The sequence below is a fragment of the Pelophylax lessonae genome (genome assembly GCF_965119305.1).
Source record: "Pelophylax lessonae genome assembly, chromosome: 3".
Taxonomy (NCBI): Eukaryota; Metazoa; Chordata; class Amphibia; order Anura; family Ranidae; genus Pelophylax; species Pelophylax lessonae.
Genome location: NC_138770.1, coordinates 623,671,499 through 623,698,080, shown reverse-complemented (window position 1 = coordinate 623,698,080; position 26,582 = coordinate 623,671,499). Strand labels below are relative to the sequence as shown.

The 26,582-nt window shown below is 42.5% G+C and overlaps 1 protein-coding gene across 1 annotated transcript in view; it reads right to left on the bottom strand.

The window, feature by feature from the left end:
• Window positions 1-1,281: 1,281 nt before the first annotated feature.
• BATF3 (basic leucine zipper ATF-like transcription factor 3) overlaps window positions 1,282-26,582 on the bottom strand; it is a 39,085-nt gene continuing 13,784 nt past the window's right edge. The window contains exons 2-3 of the mRNA XM_082251368.1: window positions 10,803-10,907; window positions 1,282-2,050 (exon numbers count right to left, since the gene is read on the bottom strand). Of these exons, the coding sequence (XP_082107494.1) occupies window positions 1,862-2,050; window positions 10,803-10,907 (294 nt within the window). The 3' untranslated portion in view covers window positions 1,282-1,861. The remainder of the gene's footprint in view (window positions 2,051-10,802; window positions 10,908-26,582) is intronic.

The window sequence follows — 26,582 nt, the reverse complement described above, 5'->3', positions numbered from 1 at the left end:
GGGATTATTTTTATTTTTTCACTTTTTTTGGTCTATGCACTGTTACTGTAGTGATGACACTGGCAGGGAAGGGGTTAACCTAGGGGTGATCAAAGGGTTATTTGTGAGCCTAGGGGAGTGTTTACTAACTGTATGGGGGAGGGACTTGTGAAATGATCATAGAGACCTGTGATTTTATATAGAAGGATCGCAGGCGCTCTGTGATCATTTCAGAGAGAAGAACGGTCTGCTGTGTTTACAACAGCCGACCATCCTTCTCTCTTATGCCCCATACACACGTGCAGATTATCTGCAGACTTTTGTCTGCAGACTTACCTTTTCTATGTAGTGCAAGGGCCTGCCGGATTGCATACAAATTGAAAGTGTTTAGGTTTGACCTCATATTATATGGTTTTGGTAAGTCTGCAGACAAAAGTCTGCAGATAATCTGCATGTGTGTATGGGGCATAAGGCCCCTTTCACACTTGCGTGACTTCACCGCGATTTTGCCGTGATTTTGTTGCCGCGATTTTACAGCGATTTTGACTCAATTTTGATGCGATTTTGACTGGACTTGAAGCAATGTCTATGTCTTTGGACCTCAAAAGGCATTAAAATCGGGCCAAAGTAGTGCAGGAACTACTTTGAAGTTGCTGCAACTTTAAGTTGTATATATGAATGGGTATCATTGGAAAACATGGCAAACGACATGTCGTGCAACTCTGATGTCCAAAGTTGCATGACAAGTTGCACAAGTGTGAAAGGGGCCTCAGTGGGAAGTGATCGCGGGTGCCTGTCTGCAATCGGTGCCATTGGTCCCGTGAATCAGGATCCCCGCTGCCTAGTGGGGGCGGGCGCGCACTCGCCCCCTGGAGTACAGGTACGGCGATTGGCACAGCCGAGCCAGCCTGCCGCAGTATAGAAGCGGCGTGCAGTCAGCAAGTGGTTAAAAAACAAAACGTGTTTGATTTTGGGTTATTTGTAATTACATTTTTTTTTTTTTTTAAAGAAAGTTATCTCTATATTTGCATATTTACCTAAAGTTGAAAAAAAAATGGAAAACGGAAATGTAAATGGAAGACTCGTCTCTAAGGTTTTTAGAAAAAAATATTTATTAATAACAAAAACATTAAAAAAATGTAACAGTATTCAGATTTTCAGGTAGGATGGATTAGCATGTGTAAACACCAGACATACAGTGGGCAGTAGTAGTAAAGAATGTCCAGAGATGTCGGGGGTAATACAGAATTTTCAGGTACCATCCCAATTCTTCCAATCTCATGTGCACATGATAGCTGCCACTTAGTAAATCCCATTGGGTTAGTCAATTGACTTAAAGTTGGACTCCAGGTAAACAATTTCATACACAGGTATTATACATATAGGAGTTATCTTCTCTGACAGAGGGATTTGTATTTCTGTCCTTCTAGTCCTGATATGTACACAGCCTGGAAGGGGAGGAGACCTGATCTTTCTCTGCTGCAGTTTCACTTTCACTTACACCCCCACACCACTGTTACTAGATGGTAAAAAATGAAGCAGCACTGTTAAAGTTGCATCTCTGGCACTCTAGACCTCTCCTTCAATCAGCATGCCCCTTCCATTGCAATACACTGGCTCCTTGGGCCGCTTCTCCTTCCCTCAGTCCAGGCTCTGCTGTGAAGGGACTGCAGAAGGCTGATGCCACGTCAAGTTCAGGTAGTTACACCATTTGTATTAAAAACAAAATTACATTTTAAGACATAATAATAAATATGGAGTGCATTAATTGGTGTCTTTCAAATCTGTCTGGAGTTCGGCTTCAAGATACTCTGGAAAGAGGACCTGTTGGATTCCAATACTTGGGCTGGTAAAATCTTGGTTTATTTCTAAACAGTAGTGGTCACCGGGGCAAGCAGCCGGACAGGGCATCTGCCACTCTGGGCACAGTCACAAAGTTCACCGGGCAGCGTAAGTATGGGCATATCTGTTCATGGTCCTTCAAAACTTGACTCAAGTGTTTCAGTTCATCTGTGAGTTTTCCAATCTCCTTCTTAAGAGAGGAATTCTCCTGTTCCAGACATTCATATTCCTGCAGAAGGAAAACATAAAGATGAAGACCTTGTTTGGAGGGAAGATCATTTCCTAAGCACTGCTGATTTCTTTTCTAGTAATACCAAAGAATAGTAACTGCCAACTGATACAATAAGCTTCTTTTAGACTAAATTTAAAGTGTTACTAAACCCACAACAGTAAAATCAGTGTGTAAATGCAGTAAAGCATGCTTGCTATACTCACTGTGGAACCTAAGGGGTTAATCATCAGCATTGTGTATAAAAGGCTGTTTGATCCTGTCTTCTCTGATCCTCCCCTTCTTTCACCGTCTCCAAAAAATAACCTGATGTTTACAGAGCCAGGACACAGGCTACACATGCTGAGTTTGGTGCGTCTTGCTAGAGATTTTTTTTTTCCTTGGGAGAGTGCATGTGATTAGCACAGGGCCAATCAGCACTGTCCAGACTGAGGATCAGGGGAGAATGAAAACTCCTCCTACAAGCTTTACTAGGAACTGATACAAGTCACAAGACTGCTATATACTGCTGATGAGAAAAGGTATTATTGCGTTTATATTTACTAAAACTATTGCATTTCCATGTTCTGTGTACTGTGAGAGACTAGATATAGTGAATGCAGACTCCTGGGGAGAGCAGATATAGTGAATGCAGGCTCCTGGGGAGATCAGATATAGTGAATGCAGACTCCTGGGGAGAGCAGATATAGTGAATGCAGGTCCTGGGGAGAGCAGATATAGTGAATGCAGGCTCCTGGGGAGAGCAGATATAGTGAATGCAGGCTCCTGGGGAGACCAGATATAGTGAATGCAGGCTCCTGGGGAGAGCAGATATAGTGAATGCAGGCTCCTGGGGAGAGCAGATATAGTGAATGCAGGATCTGGGTTTAGTAACACTTTAAGAGTGTAAAGCAAAAGGTTACACAACACAGATAGTAAAACATTAGACATGTTATTCTGGTATGTTTTGTGTATTTGGTCTGTTCCCCTGTTCCCCCCTTCTGTTTGGCCATATTTAGTACAGTAGTTACCTAGACACTCCCAGCCTCACAAAACTGCTTTAGGTTCAGTGTTCTGCCTCTGCAGAGTAGGGCTTGGGAAATCCATTATGTTTTTACACGTCAAAAGAAAAGCATCCTTGTAATGTAAGCTGAAGCAGAACTACACTTGATTCTATCTCTGTGTCTTTTTGGGGAGTTAAACTGCCTGTGGATATTATCAAGTGAGCAAGTTGTTATGCTGTCAAATACAAACTGGATTTCTGGAGAAAAGTCTTCAGCATATAGCAACATTTAAAATGTTCCTATATACTGAATGTGTGTTTTACTTGTGTTCGGTCACGAGATTCCGAGTGCTCCCTTACACTGAGCTGCAGGTTCACTTGACTGGACCGGAGCGGATTGAAAATGGTTAAAGCGGAGTTCCACCCTGAAAATCTTTTTTTCACCATCCGCTTGCTTTAATTTACCTGAAAATGAATTGGATAATTTACATTTTTTTTGTTTCACTTACCTTCTTTTTAATGAAAATATACTCACCTTCCTTCCTCTTCCTCCCTCTGCGGCCGCCGCCGTCACCTCCTGCTTCCATTGACTCCTGGGAGATGAGCGTCATCGATCCCAGGAGTCAATGCGCCTGCACCGCCCTGCTCGCCTCTTCCGGTGCAGGCGCATTATTCCCTGATAAACTGCTTCTGGGCATGCTCAGAAGCTGTGCAGGGATGACGCACCTGCACCGGAAGTGACGAGCAGGGCCGGTGCAGGGCATTCTGGGACTCACCGTCATTGAAGAGGACATGAAGAGGACACTCCGGCTTCAGCTGCCCACACCTGAGATGGCAGCGCTGGACAAGACATTTTCAAGGTAAGTATTTCTTCTAAAAGGTAAGTGAACCTGGGGACAGTTCAGAGGCTATCATTGCTGAAATGCACTAGCCCCTGACTGTCCCGGTAGTATTTTTATCTAAAAAATATTTTCTAGGGTGGAACTCCGCTTTAAGTACACAGATCTTTTTTATACAGGTTAGGCAGGATAGGTAGGGGGGGGGGGGGTACTGAAGAATAGTTATGGTTAGGGTTTTCTTCTACTTTAAAGATTATTTCAAGGTTTTCTATAGGAAAAAAAAAAGTTGAGAAAGGCAGCATTATATATACCTGATTGTTACTATTTGCCTGTACTGTTCCTTCGATGATTGGTTGTAACATATTCTGCGTATAACTCTACTATCCTTATGACAATCATTGATCATTATTGCATCAGACCAAATTCACGGACAACTTAGGAGAATTTGGTCAAAAAGAGGGACAGTCCCTACAAATAGGGGACAGCTGCAAGCTATTGTATGCAAACAACAAAAAATAAATAAAAAATAAATAAAAATACCAAGACAGGTTGAATGAATCCTCGAGATTCGGTATTCTACTAAGGAATATAGACCTCAATTTTTGATACATATGATACAGTATTAGTTAGTATACAGTATTTATTTTAGTAGCCCCCAATAAGGGAATTTTGACTTACTTTTTTTTCTTATTTCTTACTCTTATTTACTCTGATTCTACATCACTTCTTTCTAACTATTTTTGTTTTCATGTTCTTATTGCTGCCTTTATATTCTGGAGAAGTAATAGACTTTGTTTTCCATATTAAAATATGGCTAAATCGCAAAGATACACAGAAAGATATTTATCTTTGATATTATTTTTTTACATCATTTAAGGTTTTATTTTATTCAAAATGTAAATACATTTACAAATGTCGCTGTAATATGTTAAAGATTTAAATGCTTTATGTGTTACTTGAATAAGCTTAATAAAACCTTTTATTGTTAAAAAAAAAAAAAAGAATTATCTTCAGCATAAAAAAAAAAACAAGTCTTGGAAGTGATGGTTTGGATCCAACAGAGCCCTGAATTCAACATCATCAAGTCTGTCTGAGATTAGTTCTGTGCTTAAGCTGGATACACACTATCCAACTTTTGTGTTAGATTTCCTTCAGATTTACCTTTTCTATGTAGTGCAAGGGCCTGCCAGATTGCATACAAATGGAAAGTGTTTAGGTTTGACCTCATATTATCTGGTTTTGGTAAATCTAAAGGAAAAAGTCTTCAGAAAATCTTATAGTGTGTATGGCCCATTAGTTTTCCAAAATGTTTGGAACAACCTACCTGCTGAGTTCCTTCACAAAATGTGTGCAAGTGTATCTAATGGACCATACACACTATACAATTGTCTTTAGATTTTTTCCTTTAGATTTACCAAAACCATATAATATGAGGTCAAACCTAAACACTTTCAATTTGTATGCAGTCAGGCAAGCCCTTAGGCTTCTTTCACACGGTCCGCCTCCGCAGGCGGATCCGTGTTGCTCAGCAGGGATCGATCCGCGATCCCCGCTGAGCCGGGCGGATGACAGCTCCGTCTCCGCTTGCAGAGCGGAGAGGGAGGTGTCTCAGCACCCGCTGCCCTCTATGGGGGATCGGAGGAGAGCGGACCGCTTGTCCGTTCTCATCAGATCCGCTCCGCTCCGATTACTGAACGGATGGAAAAATAGGGTTTCCATCCGTCCAGATTTCAGCACAGGATCGGATGCGGATGGCAGCGGGTGTCAGCGGAGGTGACCTCCGCTGACACCCGCTGCCCCATAGAGCTGCATGGAGGATCCGATCAGATCCGCCTATAAAACTGACAGGCGGATCTGATCGGACCGCCCGTGTGAAAGAGCCCTTATACTACATAGTTGAAGGTAAATCTAAAGGAAATCTACCAACAAAAGTTTTATAGTGTGTATCCAGCTTAAGAAGTCTTTTGTACCTTTTCCTGTGTAAAAACATCATCAATTCTTTTTTTTTCATTCTTTTTTTTTTAATTTTTAATAAAAAAAAAAAAGAATGAATGCAGTTTTGAAGGCATAGGGCAATCCCACTAAATATTGATTTGATTTAGATCTCTCTTCTGTTCATTTACTTTCCCTTTTTTTAAATTGATAAAAAATAAACTATTAACACTTCTAAAAAATACAAGGACTCTAAACCTTCATCACTCTATCCAAAATAAAAAAAAAGTTTTGGCTAGAGTTGGCCTTTCAGCTCTGAAGGTTGTCAGATTTTCTTGAATTCTTCCTAGAATTGCAGATTGCAGATCTGAATATGCTTGCATCACTATTGCACCACTCCAGCTATTGAGGAAGCGATTGGAAGTCCCAGGCACATTGGGAAATACTGGAGCTTTGGCTCAGAACCCAACCTATTGTTGGGACATAGATGGTTTTATTTTTCAGTTTTACTTTCATCTTCACTTCGCAACTGATCGGGGCATCCTGCCAACAGTGACTGGGTGTTCTGCAAAGCAGATACCGCACGTGTTCCTGCATAGACTTCTGCGAAAAGAAAATTAACTCCCACCCACCCCATAAAATCAGTTATACAGACTGTTGTTTCCTATAAAAGGAATTATAGATGTACAGAGAAGTACAAAAAGCAACAATATCCAAAGTCTCACAGAAACCAGTCAAAAAATTCTTAAAGGATCAGTCCACCCAAAAGTATTATTTGGAATATAGATTAAACGTGGTTTTAGATGTCCAATAATAATTCCATATCCTTCTGGGAGTTTTGGGTGTTCCTGCTCACTTTAGTGTGTTCCAGGTCCTACTGTTACATTCTCTGAAAATATTAGAAAATGGAAAAGAAAGAAGAAGGAGAGCCCCAAATGAAGGTTACAGCATGTATACAAACATGGAGACTTTGTTTGTAGAGGTCTAATGGATAGAGTCTCAGAGAGGCACAAGGGACTGTCATCCCCCAACATCTACCAAGGGCAATGCACTACACTACAAGGTACATAGTGTGCATTGTTTTTGTAGTTTTAGGCCTCAGTCACACGCAGTACTACAGCGTACACCCATGCAAGGACCATGTTCACCCCCACATGTGTTCCGTGCATCTCTATGCAGGCAGTCCCATTCTTGTCAATTCGGATGCCACAGAGGCAAAAATAAAAACCTTCAGGGCCCGGTGCAAGAAACCGTGAAGGGCCCCCTGGGGCCCTTCCCACTGATTCTGGGGTCCTTTACTTCCATCATGGGGCCTTTATTACAGTCCTACAGCGAGCCACCTTCCTTCCGTCTTGGGGTCTCCCCACGGTGGCAGAATGCCAGAGACCAGTCAAAAGTTGGACCTTCGTGACCCTGATAGTTCTGCCACTGGTGTCAGTAGTTTTATATTTTTGTTGTTTTATGTTTTTATTAATTATTTACCATTTTATTTTATTTTTTTACAATTTTATTTTTTACTATTTTTTTTACATATTTTATCAGACCCCCATTGGGTGGATTTGATGAAATATCAGTGGTCTAAACTGACCCCTGATGTCTCACTTTTGAGACAAAGAAAGGGACTAAGGACCGATTCATCAGTCCCTTGCACTGTAGCCTTAGCTGCACAGAATGAATGAACAGGAATAGCTCTGTGCAGAGCTTCCCATTCAGTGAAGCATTGTAAACACAGTTTACTATGCCTCATATATGAATAAACAAAAATCACTGCTCACTGACTCTATTCATGAAGACAAAGAAGGAGCCGATAAATTATATAATTACTGTCCCCTTCCTCACTCTCAAATCTGACAGATTCCTCGCAGCAGCCCGGCATGAGGTGGGAGTGGGATAGTTGGCAGCGCTGTGGGGGGGGGGGGGGGGGGCGATAGGGGGCCAGGGAAGCACACAGGGGCCCAAAGCAGCAGGAAAGGGATAAGGAGGTGGCAGGTGCGGGATTTAAGGGAACCAAGTCCCTCTATTTCCCTCCTGCAGCCCCTGAACGTCTGCGGGAAGGAGAGGAGGAGAATCGGGCATTCAGCGGCTACATGGATGGCTGGGCTCCTTTACATGATGCAGCCCCTGCTGCCCTCCTATCCAGTTGTACAGGTAGGCTTCACGGGCCCACTGGAGCATGGGACCAGGTCGAAATGGCGATCTCTGTACGTACACCCCTGGGATGTAACTTGGACAAAAACTGCTGCTCCAAATCTGACATCCTAACAGGTTTGGGTGCATAGCCCAAACGCACACTATCTGTGTTTAGGACTGTGCACCTGCATGGATCTCAAGTTGGGAGCAGTGGCTGTGTCTGTGCAGCCGCTGCATCCTATTTGACATGAATGTGATTGCCTGCATGGGGATTTATGGAACACCAGTGCATCCATCCCCATATAGGCAAACAGGGCACTTGCATGGGCATACTCTGTAGTATGCCCAGTCTTTCATGTGTTTGCCCTTCCATGTGCTCCTTGCTATGAAGTCCAGTTACAGATGGGAGCGGGGGGCCACCTCTTTGTTACTGGTGTAAATGTTGGTAAGGGGACATACTGGACACCTTTACTGATATTGTACTATGTGCTGGGTGTCCAGGATAGTGATCGACCGATATCGTTCTTCTATTGCCGATACCGATATTTTGGTCATCGCATATCGGTATCGGCTGATATTTTCGTACATTAAAAAAAATAAATGATTTTTTATTTATTTTTGACAGGTACTCTTGTGGAGGGATATGGGGGTCTAAAAGACCCCAAACCCCTCCACTGCACTTAAAAGCATTCAAAACGCCAAGTTTGGCTGTTTTGAATGCTGTCATTTTTTTTAATTTGGCGGTGAGTACCCGGAAGTGATGTCATGACATCACTTCCGGGTTTTTACATGGAGACCCGATCAAAGCCGAATGCGTCTTTGATTGGGTTTTCTCTTCAGCGGCCGTGCAGGCTGGTTGCCTTGGTCTCCCCGTGGGACGGGAGACCCGGGCGAGCCATGAAAGGCGGTGGGTGATGGGGGGGGAACGTCCCCTCCCGCTCCTTGTAATGACACCCGAGCGCCTTCTCAGCCGCATCGGTTGTCATTAGAAGGCAGCCGACTTTCGGCTATGGATGCTGGAACCGGGGTGATGCCTCTAGCTGCAGTCATCACTCCGGTACAGCACTTTCCTGAAACATCGGCAATATCGGTAATCTCAGGGGCCGATTCCGATATATCGGGGAAAGTGCATATCGGCCCTCGATATATCGGCTTTACTTATAAGTGGTCGAACCCTAGTCCAGGGTGCCCCTGTGCCTTTAAGGAGGATTGGGCTACTTCCAGGCCCACCTGCCTCCTATCTATCCATTAGAATGGATGTGCTCCTACTGTTGCGACTGTCATACATTTAGAAGGGTTAGGACTGCAGGTAATACAGGGTGCCGTGAAGTGGCCCTGCAGCTTACGAATGCTTTCGCAAATGTGTGCTAACTAAACCCCAGTCTTTAATGCATACTGTTGGACTGGTTAATTTGGTTGTTATGCAGACTGGTTGGTGAGTTGAGCTGGGAATTTTCTCTGGTTTTGTCTTTCAAAGTGTGAATGAGGCCTTATGGTGGAGCGGTGAAGGTTGGGTCCTCTCTTTCTTTCTGTCCTTTATGTCCCAGTTTGGGAATTTCACTCCCTGTCCTGGTGACCACGGTCACTGGAACAAAAAGTGAAGGGAATCCAAACCTTTTTCAGATCTTAAAATCTTCTAGAGAGGACAAGAGTGACAACAGTGAAAAGATGGGTCCTCACATTCAGGAGATTCCCTCTCACTTCTTGTTGTGTCTGCAAGGCAGGAAATGAGGGTAAATCTTCGAGAAGGGAACACAGAATAAAATCCTTTGAAGAGAAAGCCAGCACTCAACCAGTGGACCTCAAGATTTTATTGGGGTCGTATTGCGGTGTGATTATACAGAGTAAACCATATCACACTGAGGCTTCTGGAGTCACCAAGGTATGTCACCTTAAGAAAGGGGTCCACCGTGAATCCAAAATATCTGTTATGGTTTACTCTGTATATCCGCACATTGTTTTTGCAATATGACGCCATTAAAATCTTGAGATCAGGAACGGGAAGTGAGAGAGAATCTCCTCTCTTCAAATGGTTATTGGCGGTATCATTGTTAGCCATGCACTACTGACTAAGGAAACTGAAGGGTGCAATGCTGGACGGATTTATGATAAAGCAATAAAATCCTGGCAGAGGCACTAATGTTGCTCCTACTATTAAAGAGTGGATCGTTGAGTTGAATCATTTAAGGAGAACGGAGGAATTAACGGCAAGTATATAAGAGTGTTATCCTAAATAATATACTGTATGGTCTCCTTGGATTGAGTTTTTGGGCTCTGAGGCTTTGGGATCCTTCCTATAAATAGCTTTTACTTTACAGTCTGCTTCTGAAATGGTGGTATGGACCTAGTGTTTTTTTTTTTGTTTGTTTTTTTTGTTTTTTTTTTAAGCCGGTGAGGAGCTCCCCAAATAGATTGTCAGAGAACTAGATAGATATGTTTTTGAAAAATGTTTTTCCTTTTTTTTTTATTAAAAAAAAAAAATCCTGGCAGAGGTTCTAACCCTTTCTCTTTTTACTAAAAAAAAAAAAAAAAAAAAAAAACACAGATAAATGACATAAAGGGTTGTTTTGAGCTTGATGGACATTGATTGTTTATAGAAAAGACAATATAAATGGTATTTTTCTGTGTTCCAAACGTACAGCTTCCCCCAGACATAATCTAGCCATTACACCCAGGGTAATTCCATCCTGCTATGCCCTCCCCGCTATTCACAAAATTATGCTTTCTGCTGCAGGTCACTGATGTTTAACTTCAGTGCAGGTACTGCTGCGGGTCATAAAAAGATCTACCATGTTCACATGACCTGATATTATGTAAGTTTATTATTTACTTTTTTTTTTTTTTTAAGGACTGTTTAATTCAGATTTACCTCATGTAACTTGTCCGCCTTTTGCGTCTGTTTCCGGCGACTTCTCTGTGCCGCCACTCTGTTTTTTTCTCTTCTTCGTACTTTTCTGTCGCTTACGTCAGAGCCCTGGAAGAGAAGGAGACAGCGCTAAGAAAAAGTCTAAATTTAAAGCTGAGCTCTACGCAAACATCGGAGTCCACAGATTAAGCACAAATTCAGGAGCTGTTTTACCTAGCAATGGATTTGTGTTTCTGTCCATCAAGCCCTGAGATTTACACAGCTCTGTCTAGAAGAGGAGGGAACCTGGTTTTAAAGGTCTCCTCTCCCCCCCCCCCCCCCCCCCCACCATGTAACTTGTCAATGAGCAGAGAAGCAGCAGACTGGTAAACTAATTTCGTATTTGCTCTGCTCTCTCCTCTTATCAGTATGGCTTCTTTTGCACTGCAGCACCACCGATTGGCTCTGTGTGCTGCTTCTCCCTTCTGTTCTCTGAGCTCTGCTGTACAGACTGTCTACAAGACTGCATAAGGCTGATACCGAATCAGATTTCGGTACTGCTTGTATTTAAAAAATACATTAAATGGTGTATTAGCGATGATAGAACCTAATCAATTTGTGCCTTTTGTATCTGTTTAAAGTTCATCTTTGAAGGAAATGACAAAAATGACACCATAAAAGGTTTTATCAGGTAGCAGGACTGAAATAATACATTAGGTTTTGGATAGAGTGAGAAGGCTTAGAACTGCTGTCAGGTTTTCATTGATATCTATGTCCCCATAGGGGAGATTTTTTCTTAATTCTTCTCCCAATTTGTGAAATTCCTTTGATTGGGAAGACAGGAGAATTGAACCCAGCGAGTACATATACAGAAATAAAAAAAGCGGACATAGATTCTAAATCTTCCTGCTCTACTAAATAACAGTCTTAATTGCTTTCTTAGCCCTTATTGGAAAGATCTTCAACCATTACTGGTCTCTTGTGGCACCAGTCATTGGGAAAGAAAAATCTCCTGTTGGGGCAAAGACAGCCATTAATTCCAAGAGGTTTACTGACAGCTAGACGTATGCAATTCATTTTGTTACAAATTTGTTTCCAGACGAAATTCGCCATATTCGTTCATTCAGGATCATCCGAATGAACGAAAGACTCTTGACAAATGCGTACCAAAACAAATTGTCAGAAAGAATGAAAATCCAAAAGAAGGACAAACCAAAAGAATGAAAACCCGAAAGAACGAAAATCCGAAAGAACGAAAACCCAAAAGAACGAAAATCTGAAAGAACGAAAATGATTCAACCTATGAGTTTATTGAATCCATTACATTCAGATTATTTCGTTTTCTTAGTTTTGTTTTTTCTGACTATTCGTTATTGCGGAACATAAATAAATAATTAAAGAATGCATCCATATTCGTATTTCTTTTGAATATATTTGAATTAATTAGATTTTTGGATTAGCAGTGTTAAGCTGGATACACACTATCCAACTTTTGTGGTTAGATTTCCTTCAGATTTACCTTTTCTATGTAGTGCAAGGGCCTGCCGGATTGCGTACAAATTGAAAGTGTTTAGGTTTGACCTCATATTATATGGTTTTGGTAAGTCTAAAGGAAAAAGTCTTCAGAAAATCTTATAGTGTGTATGGCCCATTAGTGTGTTTTTTCGCTGGCCAATGAGCTTGTCCCTTATTCCCTTGTTTGTTTTTCTGTGCCAGACTGCATTCCATCCAGAGTCCAGACAGGGTGTGGTGGGTCGTGGCACTGTTTTGTTGGATTTGTTGATTATGTATACAACCACTAATGTCCGAATGAATGAAGGGTCCGAGCCAGAAGTAACCAATGCCGTATCTATACGAATGGAATGGAATGAATACGAATGCATTCGAAGTTACGAATTATCCAAAGTAACGAATGCTGCATCTAAATGAATGGAACAGAATGAATACGAATGCATCCGAAGTTACGAATCATCTGAAGTAACCAATGCCGCATTCTAAATGAATGGAACAGAACGAATACGAATGCATCCGATGTTACGAATTATCCAAAGTAACCAATGCTGCATAGAAACAAATGGAATGGAACGAATACGAATGCATCTGAAGGTACGAATTACCTAAAGTAATAAATGCAGCATCTAAACGAATGGAAAAGAAAAAATACGAATGCATCTGAAGTTCTGAATGATCTGAAGTAACGAATGCCGATTGTAACGGATCAACCGCCACCCTGACTGGGTACCTCCATTGACAGATGCTCCTAGTGCTTCCCGAGGGCTCCAAGCACTCCACCAGACACCATAACAACCTCAGACCCCACGAACCGCCGCAGCTTGGTTGGGGTCCCGCCATCTCCTACCCGCCCTGGACCTACGACAAGGCGCCAGGTTCCAGTGGGTGAACCTCTCTTTCCCCAGAGGTGAAGCAGGCACAGGAACAGGGACAGGCTCTTACAGGAGCTTAGTGATTATTCAAGGGAGTATGAAGAGCATAACAATCCCTTGTAGCAGATTCCCCCAATAAGAGACAGGACTCTAGATTGAGGGTGAAGAAGAACTCAAACTGTTTATTCAAACACATGCACAAAGAGATATACACTGTGGGACAATCCCCCCTCCCCCTTAGCAACCAATCCACATAAACCTATACATCCTATAATAAGTTTATCTAAGGCAGACAGAAACAATAGAACAATGTAAAACAGGCACTTACCAATAACAAACCCCACCCCATCTCACTATCTAGCACGGGTCTATGAGATACTCCTGCAATATTCTAGCAATCTGAAAAGTCAAACCATTCATCTTCATACATTTCCTGAGAGATATTGTTGACAAATATTAATGTCCCATCTGAAGCCATCCAAACCATTCTCTCAGCGTTCCCCAAGTATCTGTCCCCCACTCCCAGTGGCGGTGAACAACGTGACACCGATCATAATGAATGATTTGATAAATAAAACAAAACGAAAAAAAAAAAGGAACTAATGAAACAAATTCTTCAGTAGTGCACATGTCTACTAACAGCTCTGGTTCCCAGTGGAAAAAATGTTCCTGCAGAAAATAATTGCCTTAGAATTTGTTAAGCATTAAACAAGCTGTTTACATATACTGAAGATTCTACAAGAACACTCTGGATAGGAACTCCAAAAACAGGAATGGAGCACCAAACCCAAAGAAGGAGTCTGAGATCAATTCCAAACAAAGAGCCAACAGGTTTCAGGAATACAGGCCCCTTTACCAGGGCTGGGGATTTATTGATAAGAGTGGGAGATGAGAATCAGTGGTGGAGTGAATAAATATTTCAATGGCCATAGGCAAGTGCTACAGCAGCTGGAGCAATCCGTTTGTTGAAAGGGTTCTCACTGTTATAATGAAACGGTTGGGTTTGACACTATGTTCTTGTTTCTGTAGAAAATAAAACCCAACAGGTTCTAGCCCTTCCCCGGGCTACCCAAAGCTAAAAAGACTTCAACTTTAAAGTGTTATTAAACCCAGAAGCCTGCATTCACTATATTTGGTCACCCTCAGCACACAGAACATGGAAATGCAATTATTTTAGTAAATATAAACTGCTAAATACCTTTTCTCATCAGCAGTATATAGCAGTCTTGTGACTTCTATCAGTGTCTGGTTAAAGCTTGTAGGATGAGTTTTCATTCTACTCTGACTGTCCTATGAGGCTGCATGACCCCAGACCCTCTGTCTGGACAGTGCTGATTGGTCCCGTGCTGATCACATGCACCTTCTCAAAGGAAAAGAAAAAAAGAACTCTCTAGCAATACACACCAAACTGAGCATGTGCAGAGTGCCGCCAAGGCTCTGTCCTATCGGGAGATGTATTAGGGACAGTAAAAAAAGGGGGGGATCAGAGAAGACAGGATCAAACAGCATTTTTATACAATGTGGAGGATTAACCCCTTAGGTTCCACGGTGAGTATAACAAGCATGCTTTACTGCATATAAAGACTGATTTTACTGTTGTGGGTTAAGTAACACTTTAAGGGTCATTCACAATGGCATATGCGGATTTTCACAGGTTCCTGCTGGCAGAGCTAACAGAAGATTCTGCATAAAATACGTGCCTAAAGTACTCATGTTTAGACATGCTTAGATGCGTGTACATGCACAATTCTTCTAACAACTTTACACATAAGAAAAGGAGGCACAAACACCTCCTAGTGCATTACCCTTGGACACCTTTAAAAAGTTTATTAAAATGCCAAAACATACTCACAGACATGAAGAGCATAAATCACATGGAACGAGTCCACCAGATGCGGAAACAAACATGTCCCTGTATTTGGATGGTTGACGTGTTTCGGGGGGCATGCTCCCTTCCTCAGAGCTGGTCTTTCTTTCAGCAGGCCCAAATTTATACAGATGTGTCCTACTTATTTTGTACCCCGCTAAATGCAGAACACACTCTCCTTTCTAGGCACAGCCATGTCGATGGCCCCATTAGTTCCTACAGTGCACTATCATCCTATAGTGCTGCATTTTAGATGCACACAAAACTGTACACTGTATGCATCTAAATGTGGCATTTTAAACGCCAGTGTAAATGAGCTCAACAAGTACCCTCTGACTTTCTAAAAATGATTCCTGTGGTTTAGATTTCTGCCATTGCCATGTATAAAAGTAGGGTACAATACACTGTCCCAATCAGTTTATTTGTTGTTGTTGTTGTTTTTGGTTGTTTGTTGATCATCTTTGGGGAACTCACATATTTCTAACATAAATTTCCTAACTTCTGAAACTTTGTTGAAGGAACAGAAACCTTCTTATAGAAGCCTCATGATCAGTGCAACTTCAAATTGTTACTATTTATATTGTTTAATTATTTAAAAAGTCACATTCAATCTATGTTATCAATTGTGAGCCATGAACAGCTGCCAGAAGAAAAAAGTTTGTGAAGCCTTAAGATTCTGGGTTTCTGCATGCATGGCTCTTATAATAAGACCTGAACATAGCCATAAAAGCACAGTGGCTAAGTGGTTAGAACTTCCACCTAGCAGCACTAGAATTGGCAGCTTGATTCCCAGCCATGGCACAATCTGCCTGGAGTTTGCATGTTCTCCCTGCACCTGCGTGGGTTTCCTCAGGGCTCTCTGGTTTCCTTCCACACTCCAAAGACATGTTGGTAGATTAATAGGCTCCTGTCTAATTTGCCCTAGTATGTGTATGTATAAATGTGAGTTAGGGACCTTAGATTTTAAGCTCCTTAAGGGGCAGAGAAAGATGTGAATGTGCAGCAAGGATGGGAAATGTCATTATAATGGGGGACTTTAATTATCCAGATATAGACTGGGCAGAAGGAACCGCGCATTCACCCAAGGCTCGGCAGTTCCTAAATGTTTTGCAGGACAATTTTATGGGTCAGATGGTGAATGCTCCGACAAGGAACAATGCGGTACTTGACCTACTTATTACCAACAATACAGACCTGCTCACGGATATAGAAATATGGGGCAACTTAGGAAACAGAGACCATAGGTCAATTAGTTTCAGTATTAATCATAGTAATAGGAAACACAAGGGTAATATAAGGACACTGAATTTCAAAAGAGCCAACTTCCCAAAACTGCGTTCTTTGCTAGAAAATATCAAATGGGATAGAACCCTGAGAACAAAGAACACAGTGGAAAAATGGGAGTGCTTCAAAAGCATACTAAACAAAGGGATTGGCCAGTGCATCCCAAAGGGAAATACATTTAAAAGAGCACAACTAAACCCTGGGTGGCTAAATTCCAACATAAAAATGCATAATAATACTAAAGAAAAGGCCTTCAAAAAATACAAGGCTGAGGGTTCATTGGCAGCATTCAAGCATTACAAAGAGTGTAATAAGAAATGTAAAGGTGAAATCAAGGCGGCTAAAATAGAACATGAGAGACATATAGCAGAAGAGAGTAAAGAAAACCCCAAGAAATTCTTTAAGTATATAAATAGTAAGAAAGCGAGGCCAGAATACATTGGCCCCATAAAAGACAATGAAGGAAATCTGGCCACAGTGGACAGAGAGAAGGCGAAAGTGTTAAATAATTTCTTCTCTTCAGTCTTCACAAAAGAATTGGGGGGCTACACTAACCCAGCTTGTAATGCTAAACTAAATAACAAACCTCAGGAAGTACCGCCATGGCTAACAGAAGATAGACTTAGAACTAAACTAGAGAAACTTAACATAAATAAATCACCGGGACCGGATGGCTTGCATCCGAGGGTTCTTAAAGAGCTCAGCCAGGTGATAGCCAGGCCATTATTCTTGATCTTTAAGGATAGTCTACAGACGGGAATGGTGCCAGCTGATTGGAAAAAAGCCAACGTGGTACCAATATTTAAAAAAGGGCCTAGATATATCCCGGGTAACTATAGGCCAGTCAGTCTAATATCAGTAGTCTGCAAGATTTTGGAGGGGATGTTAAGAGACTATAATAATGGTGGCCACACAAAATATTAACACTTTGGGCCCAATTTGAACATTCCCACTTAGGGGTGTACTCACTTTTGTTGCCAGCAGTTTAGACATTAATGGCTGTGTGTTGAGTTATTTTGAGGGGACAGCAAATTTACACTGTTATACAAGCTGTGCACTCACTACTTTACATTGTAGTAAAGTGTCATTTCCTCAGTGTTGCCACATGAAAAGATATAATAAAATATTTACAAAAATGTGAGGGTTGTACTTAATTTTGTGAGATACAGTATGTGCCACATTTGTCTTTGTCAATGCCATGAAATCTCAATAAAATACATTTACGTTTTTAGCTGTAACGTGAAAAAATGTGGGCTATGAATACTTTTTGCACTGTATATATGGTGTTTGTATATATATATATATATATATATATATATATATATAAAACCAGATTCGGGATCAGACTTTTCAATTTAATTTGCTCAGTAATGGGAGTAAACGTCCCCAGTTTCAGAAACTGGATACATAAATCCATAAAAAGGCTGAAAGACTAATTTCTTAATCTTAGTAGCTACAATTGTAATTGCAAGATGTTGGAACCAGTAATCAGTGGCAAAGCTCCCAACTGTCCCTGATTTCAAAGGACTGTCCCTGATTTGGAATAAAGTCCCTCTGTCCCTCTTTCCTCCTTATTTGTCCCTCATTTTGGTCTGATCTATATAGTTGTATATGTAGCACCCTACAAGGTAGGTGCTAGGCAAAAGTATAGTGGGCCTTGGCTGCCTAACAGCAGGGCCATGATTTTCAGCTGGGCTGTCATGTCTCCCAGGTGTCGCTGCTGAGAGGGGAGTCTCCCCACTGGCTTCATGAGAAGATTATCATTGGGCAGTGAAGGAAACCCAATCAGTGGCTCATTCAAGCCTGTATCTACCCCAGAAGGCAGATTTTGCCGCAGAGGATTCTGGGAGTGGGTAAAAGTTTGAGGGGAGCGCATGACGCAGCATCTTTGGCGGGAAGCAGGGTCCCAGGAGGGAGAGTACGGCTGTCTCTCCTCCTGTCAGAAGGATCGGGTGTCTCTGGTGGCTGCCTTAGAGTACAGAGAGTGTCTTGGGTGGCTGCCTGAGAGTACAGAGAAAGCTGAGCTGAGCTGCAGAGAGGATCCGGTGTGCCAGCGGAGATAGAGGGGTTCAGTTCCAGGAAAGCATTCCAAGTTCATGAGTACTGTGAATTGCCCCTGATGGTCTGCCTAGTATAGAGGGGACTACCCCGGTGAAGGTCCCAGGGATCCAGGAGCCAGCTAGTGTAAAGGGGGTGCCTTGTCAGAGGACCCTTAGGTGTTAAAGGGGGTGCCTAGTCAGAGGACCCTGAAGTGTAAAGGGGGCGCCAGCAGTTGGGCCCTGAAGAGTTAAGTGTATAGCTTGCAGTGTTCAGTGCACGGTGTTGAGAGTTGCAGCAGTACAAGCAGTTACAAGGAGCTACCTCAGTCAGTGAAGGGCTGGAGGGAGCTGTTTGCAGGACTTTTGAGCTAGACAGAGTGCCAAGAGTCAAGTGTTACTACAATCCTGGATCTTCTGAATTAACCAAGGAGTTAAAGTCGAAGTTTCAACACAGTTCAGCAAAACAGTATTTTCAAGCACCAGGAAGCGTTGGTCGGCATTCAGCTGGAGTCAGAACAGCGCTAACAGGCATTTTTCTACAGTGTCCTAGTTGTACCTAGTTGAGCCAGAGGAGAATCCCACTCATTCCCTTCTCCCATCCCCATTACAAAATAAACAAAACACACCAAAGATGCCGGAATGGTCATTGTCTCCAATCTCACACTTGGGTTTTCAACTTAAATGTGTTGGAAATTGTACCGGTAACAATGGTAGACCCACATCAGGCCCAATGCCTGGAAATCCTGCTACATATATAAAATGCACTATTTATCTTTCAAAAAATGTTTCCCAGTGCTAAGCCTTTCATCCAATGTCTAAATTGTTTCATTTGTGAGGCCGTGTTCACACTAGCTTGCGGCCGCGGCTCACAGTAGGGTTCTCTTTTACAGGTGCAAATCAAGTTCTAACTTTTGGCTTATTTTGGACGTGAAATGGAGCCAAAGACACACAGGACCCTTTTCCAGTGCGGACCGCAGCCGCTCAGGAGTGGTGTGAAGTGGCTTCATTGAGAGCCGGACTCACTCTCCTGTCATGGGAACTGGATGCCGGGAAACCCGCATCCAATTCGCATAAGTGTGAACCCAGCCATGTCAAAAGCCAGTTTAATGGAATATTAGTGGTAAAAAAAAAAGTACTTGTGGGTTTAACTTAATGTTTTAGTTTTTTGTTTAATTCTCCTTTAAGGGTGCGTGTCCTATGCCTACTTTTGCTAATAGATGTCCCTCGTTCCCATCTCAAAAAGTTGGGAGGTATGGTCAGTGGCATTTGATTATGTTAAACAAAAATGAAATTGGATTATGATCAATGATAAACTCTCATGTAACCTCCAATGTACCAAACCAAGTTGAACAAGACATGGGATCCATTATCTGTAGGTAAGTGAACTAGTGAGGCTTCGGGAACACCTCTTCTACCGATTCTGGTAGCTCTCTCTTCTTTACTATACTTCTCTTATCTTCAGTTCTCTTCCTTCCCCTTCTCCTATTTTTCTCTTTGCAAATTATGTGCAGCAACAATACATTCTCGACATGCCTATAATTATCCTCTATATTGAGAAAATTACTTTATAAAGAATGTTTTTGACAACATTGCTTTTATTATGATATGGCACCCGTTCATTGCAATCAAACAGACACTATGGTAACTAAAAGAGAAGTATGGGGTTTGGGCTTATTACCCAGGTATACTTACCTAGGTGGATGCTGCATCTGTCCCCTCTACACTGAGAACTGAGCGATCGAACACCGTTGATCGCTCGGTTCTGACAGCTCTCCAAGCAGAGAGCTGCTGACTGGCTCATTGGAGCGCTGGGTTGTGGAGGGGCGGGAAGTGAGGGCCGGCTTAGGCTCTCAGCAGCTCGTTGAACGGCTGAGCCGGGTGTCGATCCAGGCACCTGGCAGATCTTGACTCAACGAACGCAATGACGTGGTGCCTGGGCCGACTTGTGTGACGTCAGCAGAGAGCGGACTTCAGCCCACTCTATGCTGAAAACGGGACACAGGCGTGCAGAAGGAACTGCACCCCTTTGATTCATAGGAGATGTACAGCCAAACGAGGGATAGAGAGCAGGAAAGGGGCTGGTAAATATTTAATTTACCGGCCCCTTCCTTTTCTGAATGAATACAGTGAGTGATCTGTACCGATTGCTCCTGTGTTCATTCTTAACTGAAGCATACTGAACTATGCTATGTCTACAATGCTTCAGTTTGTGAATGAACAGGAAGCTCTGTCCTCATTTCCTTTCTCTGTCTCAAAAGTGTTTAGACTCTTGATATTTCACCAAAGCCCCCCATTGGGGCTCCTAAAAATAAATGTAAAAAAAATAATTAAAAATAATCTTGTAAAAAAATTATAAAAAATAAAATTGAAAAAAAAAAAACTACTGACACCAATCTCTACTCTACTGACAGTGTCCACTGCTCTGCTGATATACACTCATGCGTGTTTGTGCTCTGCGGTGCACACCCTAATGCAAAAGGCTGTGCACACCAATGGTCTCGATTCTGTAAAGTGCTACATCTGGAAGAGAGCTTCTTCTGTTGAAAAATAACAGACTTACTGGCTGGATCACTAGATGAAAACAAAGGATGAGAATCCTAAAAAAGAAAAACAAATGCAGCCATCACATCTAAGACCGCATTCACACTAGTCCGACTTGGACCGCGACTTGTCAGCCTGACAAGTCACGGTCTGTCACGCTCCCATTGTGCGGTACAGGAGCCGTTCTAATAGGAGCGACACAAGTCGCTCCGACTTAGAAAAAGGGTCCTGTACTACTTCAGGGCGCCCTGGAGGCGACTTGCATAGACATTCATTTTATGAAGTCTGTGCAAGTCGCGCCGAAGTCGCGCTGTACGCGACTTCACAGGTCGCCCCCGAAGTCGGAGCGATGTAGTGTGAAGCGGCACTAAGATTTTGTAAGCTGCAATATAATACATGTTTGCTTTTGGGATTAATAAATATAAGCTGCAAAATATTAAATATTTATATTTGGGTTTAACCACTTAAGCCCCGGAAGATTTTACCCCCTTCCTGACCAGGCCCTATTTTGCGATTCGGCACTGTGTGACTTTAACGGACAATTGCGCGGTCGTGCGACGCTGTACGACATTGAGTCCACCGCTCACACGCGCGGGGGGGGGGTCCGTGAACAAGCGCTCGTCGCTCCCTATTGGCTCACAGGCAAGTGACTTATATATATGTCACTTTGCCTGCACAGGGCTGACCGCCGCAGTATATGTATTTGCGTCGGTTGGCAATCGGTTAAAAAAAAAAAAAATGTACAGTAGGGGTTCTCAGGAAAAATACAAAACTGCAGAAATTCACATGAGAGGATAAAAATAAACAAAATAAATAAAAAGTTTAAGTTATAGATCTCTGGCCATCTTCAGATCGTGTGGTTACAGCGGAAATTCAACACTCTCATAACAAGACTCGATAGCCTGACTTTTCTGAAGAAAGCTGCCATTTAGCTGGAGGTTATAACAGTTTTCTTAGGAGGCAGACGTTTCTCAGTGTCTGTGCGGGGAGGGACTGTCCCTAATACCGGCCAGACATAGCTTAACTTCAGATAATTCACAGAACTGTGTCACAGGAGGAAGATGGAGAGATTCATGGAAGAGATAAGGACCACATTTGGCATATGATGAGTTGTGCAGAGGCCTTCAAGATTCTATGAAATGATTTTCTGCTTATCAGGTTCCATCACATTAGATAATTCAATGAAACATATTACATGTACACGGATAAACAAAAAAAGTTCAGAAAAAAAGGTATCAAAATAATCTACAGGTCCATCAAACTTAAAGCGTATGTTCCATGTTATTCCTGTAGCTTTATTTCTCCTTGATTTCATCACCAGACTTGTTAAATCAGGAGATTTACCCCCTTCCTGACCAGCAGTGTTAATTTCGTCAACGAAAACGTTTTCGTCACCGCTTTCGTCACCGGCATTTTTCAACTGACGAAAATGAGACGCAAAGTATAGCACATTTTCGTCAAATGACGACAACTATGACGAAAATCAAATCCGTTTTCGTTAACGAACGAAAACTAATCGAGAATGTGAGGCAGGGACGTTTACCCAACTTCCGGTTTTCACGGAGCTCCGCCTGTGTGGCGTCTGGCGTGGCGTGCCCCGTGACGTCCGACGTGAGGAGTGGACTACTACAAGAGAGTCGACTCGAGACCAGTCAACTGACCTCACCAGAGCACTGCAGCTGCAGCACTACAGCCAGACGCGCCAGGCCCGACTCATCACACGGCACTGGCACCCGGCCACCACCACATCCAGAGCAGAGCATCCACTGTGAGTTAACAGCCAGGCCAGCTATTACTGCCACTCACCAGTCATCCATCCAGGACTGTGTGCGTGCATATAGCCGCTGAGGCCCGCCCGGCCCTTCCTGTTCAACAACTTCAGTTCAGAGTCAGACCAGAGCCCACCCTTAAACCTGAGATCCCCATCCAGCACTCTGAGCAGCACTGTGTGCACTCACTGCACTGACTGCAGGCAGCAGCATTACAGGCCTCCTCTCTGACCTGACCATGACCATTTAGATGACTAAAATGAGTTTTAGTCGACTAAAATGTAGGACGTTTTAGTCGACTAAAATGTAAGATGTTTTAGTCGACTAAAATGTACTGGAGTTTTAGTCGACTAAATACGACTAAAACTAAATTACTTGCAGAAGACTAAAATGGGACTAAAACTAAAATGCCATTTTAGTCCTAAGACTAAGACTAAAACTAAATTGAAATTTGCTGCCAAAATTAACACTGCTGACCAGGCCATTTTTTTGGGATACGTCACCACGTTCTTTTAACTGACAATTGCGCAGTCGCACGAGGCTGTACCCATATAACATTTTTGTTCTTTTTTCCCACCAATAGAGCTTTCTTTTGGTGGTATTTGATCACCTCTGCTTTTCTTTTTTTGCGCTATAAACAAAAAACACCAACAATTTTGAAAAAAAAATATTTTTTACTTTCTGCTATAAAGCACACCCAATCAAAAAATAAAAAATCTAATTTTTTCTTCAGTTTAAGCCAGTTTCAGCCAATATGTAGATACTAAAGCAGTATCTGGATATATCACCCAGCACCTTGGCATCTTACTACCACAGCACAGTGCACTTTTAAGTAAATATTCCACTGCCTTTTGAAAACCTCAGCACAGTGCACTTTATATATTATATATACATTTATGCAACTCCCGTGCCCATGTCAAAGGGGTATGACCCAACATTACAGCACAGTGCACTTTATATATTATATATACATTTATGCAACTCCCATGCCCATGTCAAAGGGGTATGACCCAACATTACAGCACAGTGCACTTTATATATTATATATACATTTATGCAACTCCCGTGCCCATGTCAAAGGGGTATGACCCAACACTACAGCACAGTGCACTTTGTTAAATTTGAAGTTACTTGGTTCATCATAGGACTAATATTATAATTGTTGACTGAGGTTTCTACACACAGTTTTTAGTGGTAGCGCCATTTACCAACACCCTTACAACCTCTATCTTTTTCTACCTCAGCGGTAGGTTGGTGGCAGCTAAAACCACCATTTTTGAATAAGGTACTCCATAGCGCAGGTACACCCAACCCCCCCCCCCCCTTTTTTTTAAGCCAATATGTATTCTGCTACATATTTTTGGTAAAATAAAATCCCAATAAGCATATATTGATTGGTTTGCGCAAAATTTATAGCATCTACAACCTATGGGATGTGTTTATTTTTTATTTTTTATTTTTTTTGCTAGCAATGGCAGCGATCAGTGACTGATAGCGGGGACTGTGATATTGCAGCGGACAAATCGGACACAAACTGACACTTTTTGGGGACTAGTGACACTAATACAGCGATCAGTGCTAAAAATATGCACTGTTACTGTATTGATTACACTGGCTGGGAAGGGGTTAACATCAAGGGCAATCAAAGGGTTAACTGTATGCCTAGTCTGTGCTTTCTCGCTGTGTGGAAGGTGCTTTGACTAGGGGAAGGCATTACACCATGTTCGTGCTTTACAGGAACACAGGATCAATGACTTATGTTTTGATAGATTGGCGTTCTGCCTCTGTACTGTCTAATCGGCGGGTGCTGGCAGACATTGAGTCCATGGTACCCACCGATTGGCTCCGGCTGTGTGTGATCACAGCGGGAGCGGGTCGCCAGCAGCACATGTGCGTGCCCCAGACCAAGAAGTGTCAGATCATGTACGGGGTACGCGATCTGGCACAGAGCGGCTGTCCTGCCACAGTATATGTAAGATGGGCAATCCGCAAGTGGTAAAATTCTTGCAGAGGCAGCTGTAATGGAAGCTTAGTTTGTACAAATGTAGACACCTCCACCAGAACTACATCTCCGCAAAGCCATTTCCTACACACAATGTGTGTATACGCTTTTGGGAAACAATGCAGCAGTCTTGTTTTGCTGGGAAAGAAGTTAACGTATGCATGTAGAGTAGGACATAGAGGGATGGGAGGATGGGTGGAGTTCTGTAGTTCAGCAGACAGGGCTGAATCCTAGTTGGGATTTCAATGCAACAATGGCACTGCATTGTCCGCCCAAACAGGAAGTTAGGAGCTCATTGGATTTCTAGCAGGGACAGTTGCTGTAAGCTCAGTTCTTACTGATGTAGGCATGCCCACCAGAACTACATCTCTGCAGAGACAATTCCTACACACACTGGGGGTTATTTACTAAAACTGCAGCATGCAAAATGTGGTGCAAAAAAACAATTAGCTTCCAGGTTTTTTTTTTTTTGCCAAAGCTTAATTGAACAAGCTGAAGTTAGAAGCTGATTGGCCACCATCCACAGCTGCACCAGATTCTGAATGCACCAGTCTTAGTAAATCTCCCCCAATGTGTGAATAGGCTCTTGGGAGTCAATGCAGCAGCATTGTTTTGGTGAGAAAGAATTGAATGTATGCATGTAAAGTGGGACAGAACCGGGTGGGGAAAAAGTGGAGTCTTAAAAAAGACGTACACTCTTAAAAAGTGTATTTACGGTGTGATAGTCCACTCCTGAAGAGAAAAGCCCTTCACTGACCCCCTGACCTGATGTCCACACATCCTCCCCCTAGACTTCAGGGTAGGCTCAAGGGCCCACACCCTCCACCTGAGTGAAGAAGGCAGCACAAATATAGGTGCAGAGTCTAGGCCTTGCAGCCTGGTAACAAAAATATGAAAAAATGTAAAAATAATAATTAAAAACATGTTACAAACTTGTTTTATGTGTTCAAATACCACTGATATCACTATAATACATGAGAGGACCCCTGATCACTAGCCTCAAATATTATGTAGATAGTTTACAATACCACTCAGGGATACACAATTCACACCATCCACGAGTTTGTGAACAAAAATGCTTGACATAACAAGAACAACGCGTTTCGCACAAAGCTTCATTGGGAGCTCAGGGGTATATTACACATTTGGTTAATGACATGGCAGGGAACAGAAAGGAACGCCGCTCCAGGAGAGCACATCAATCACATTGCTAGCTCCACGTGTAAGTGCCAGCCCTGACTCCCCTCCGAGAAACAGGATGAATAAAGGAAATGGCTGCACACCGATTTAGAGTCCGTTTATTTGAAAATTCCAAATGCCACACACCAGACGACAGAGGTGACATAGTTACATAGTTTGTGAGGTTGGAAAAAGACATCAGTCCATCCAGTTCAACCTATGATGTGTGTGTGTGTTTGCTGTTAACCGTACATTGTATACCACTGTATGTTGTGGTCTTTAAGATGCCCATCTAATAGTTTTTTGAAACTATCGATGCTCCCTGCGGATACCACTGCTTGTGGAAGAGAATTCCACATCCTTACTGCTCTGACAGTAAAGAACCCCTTACATATTCTAAGGTTAAACTGTTTTTCCTCTAGTTTTAGTGAGTGGCCATGTGTCTTATTGTATTCCCTTTCTCTGAAAAGTTTGTTCCTTATGGTAATAGGTGACAGCAGGTTCACGCGTTTCACACAGAGATATTGTGCCTAATCATAATCATGACGCGGCACCCAGGTTATTGGGAAAAACCTCCACCTGAGGGTGAGCCACAGGATAGTGGAACCAGGAGGAAAACAAACCGGAACCAAAACATAACCAAGTCTCCCCAAGCGCAATGCTTTGTGTGTGTCTCCCATGGTGCACTATTCTTTATTGAATGGATATCTAATCATTGTTAGCTAAAAGTAGCACCTCG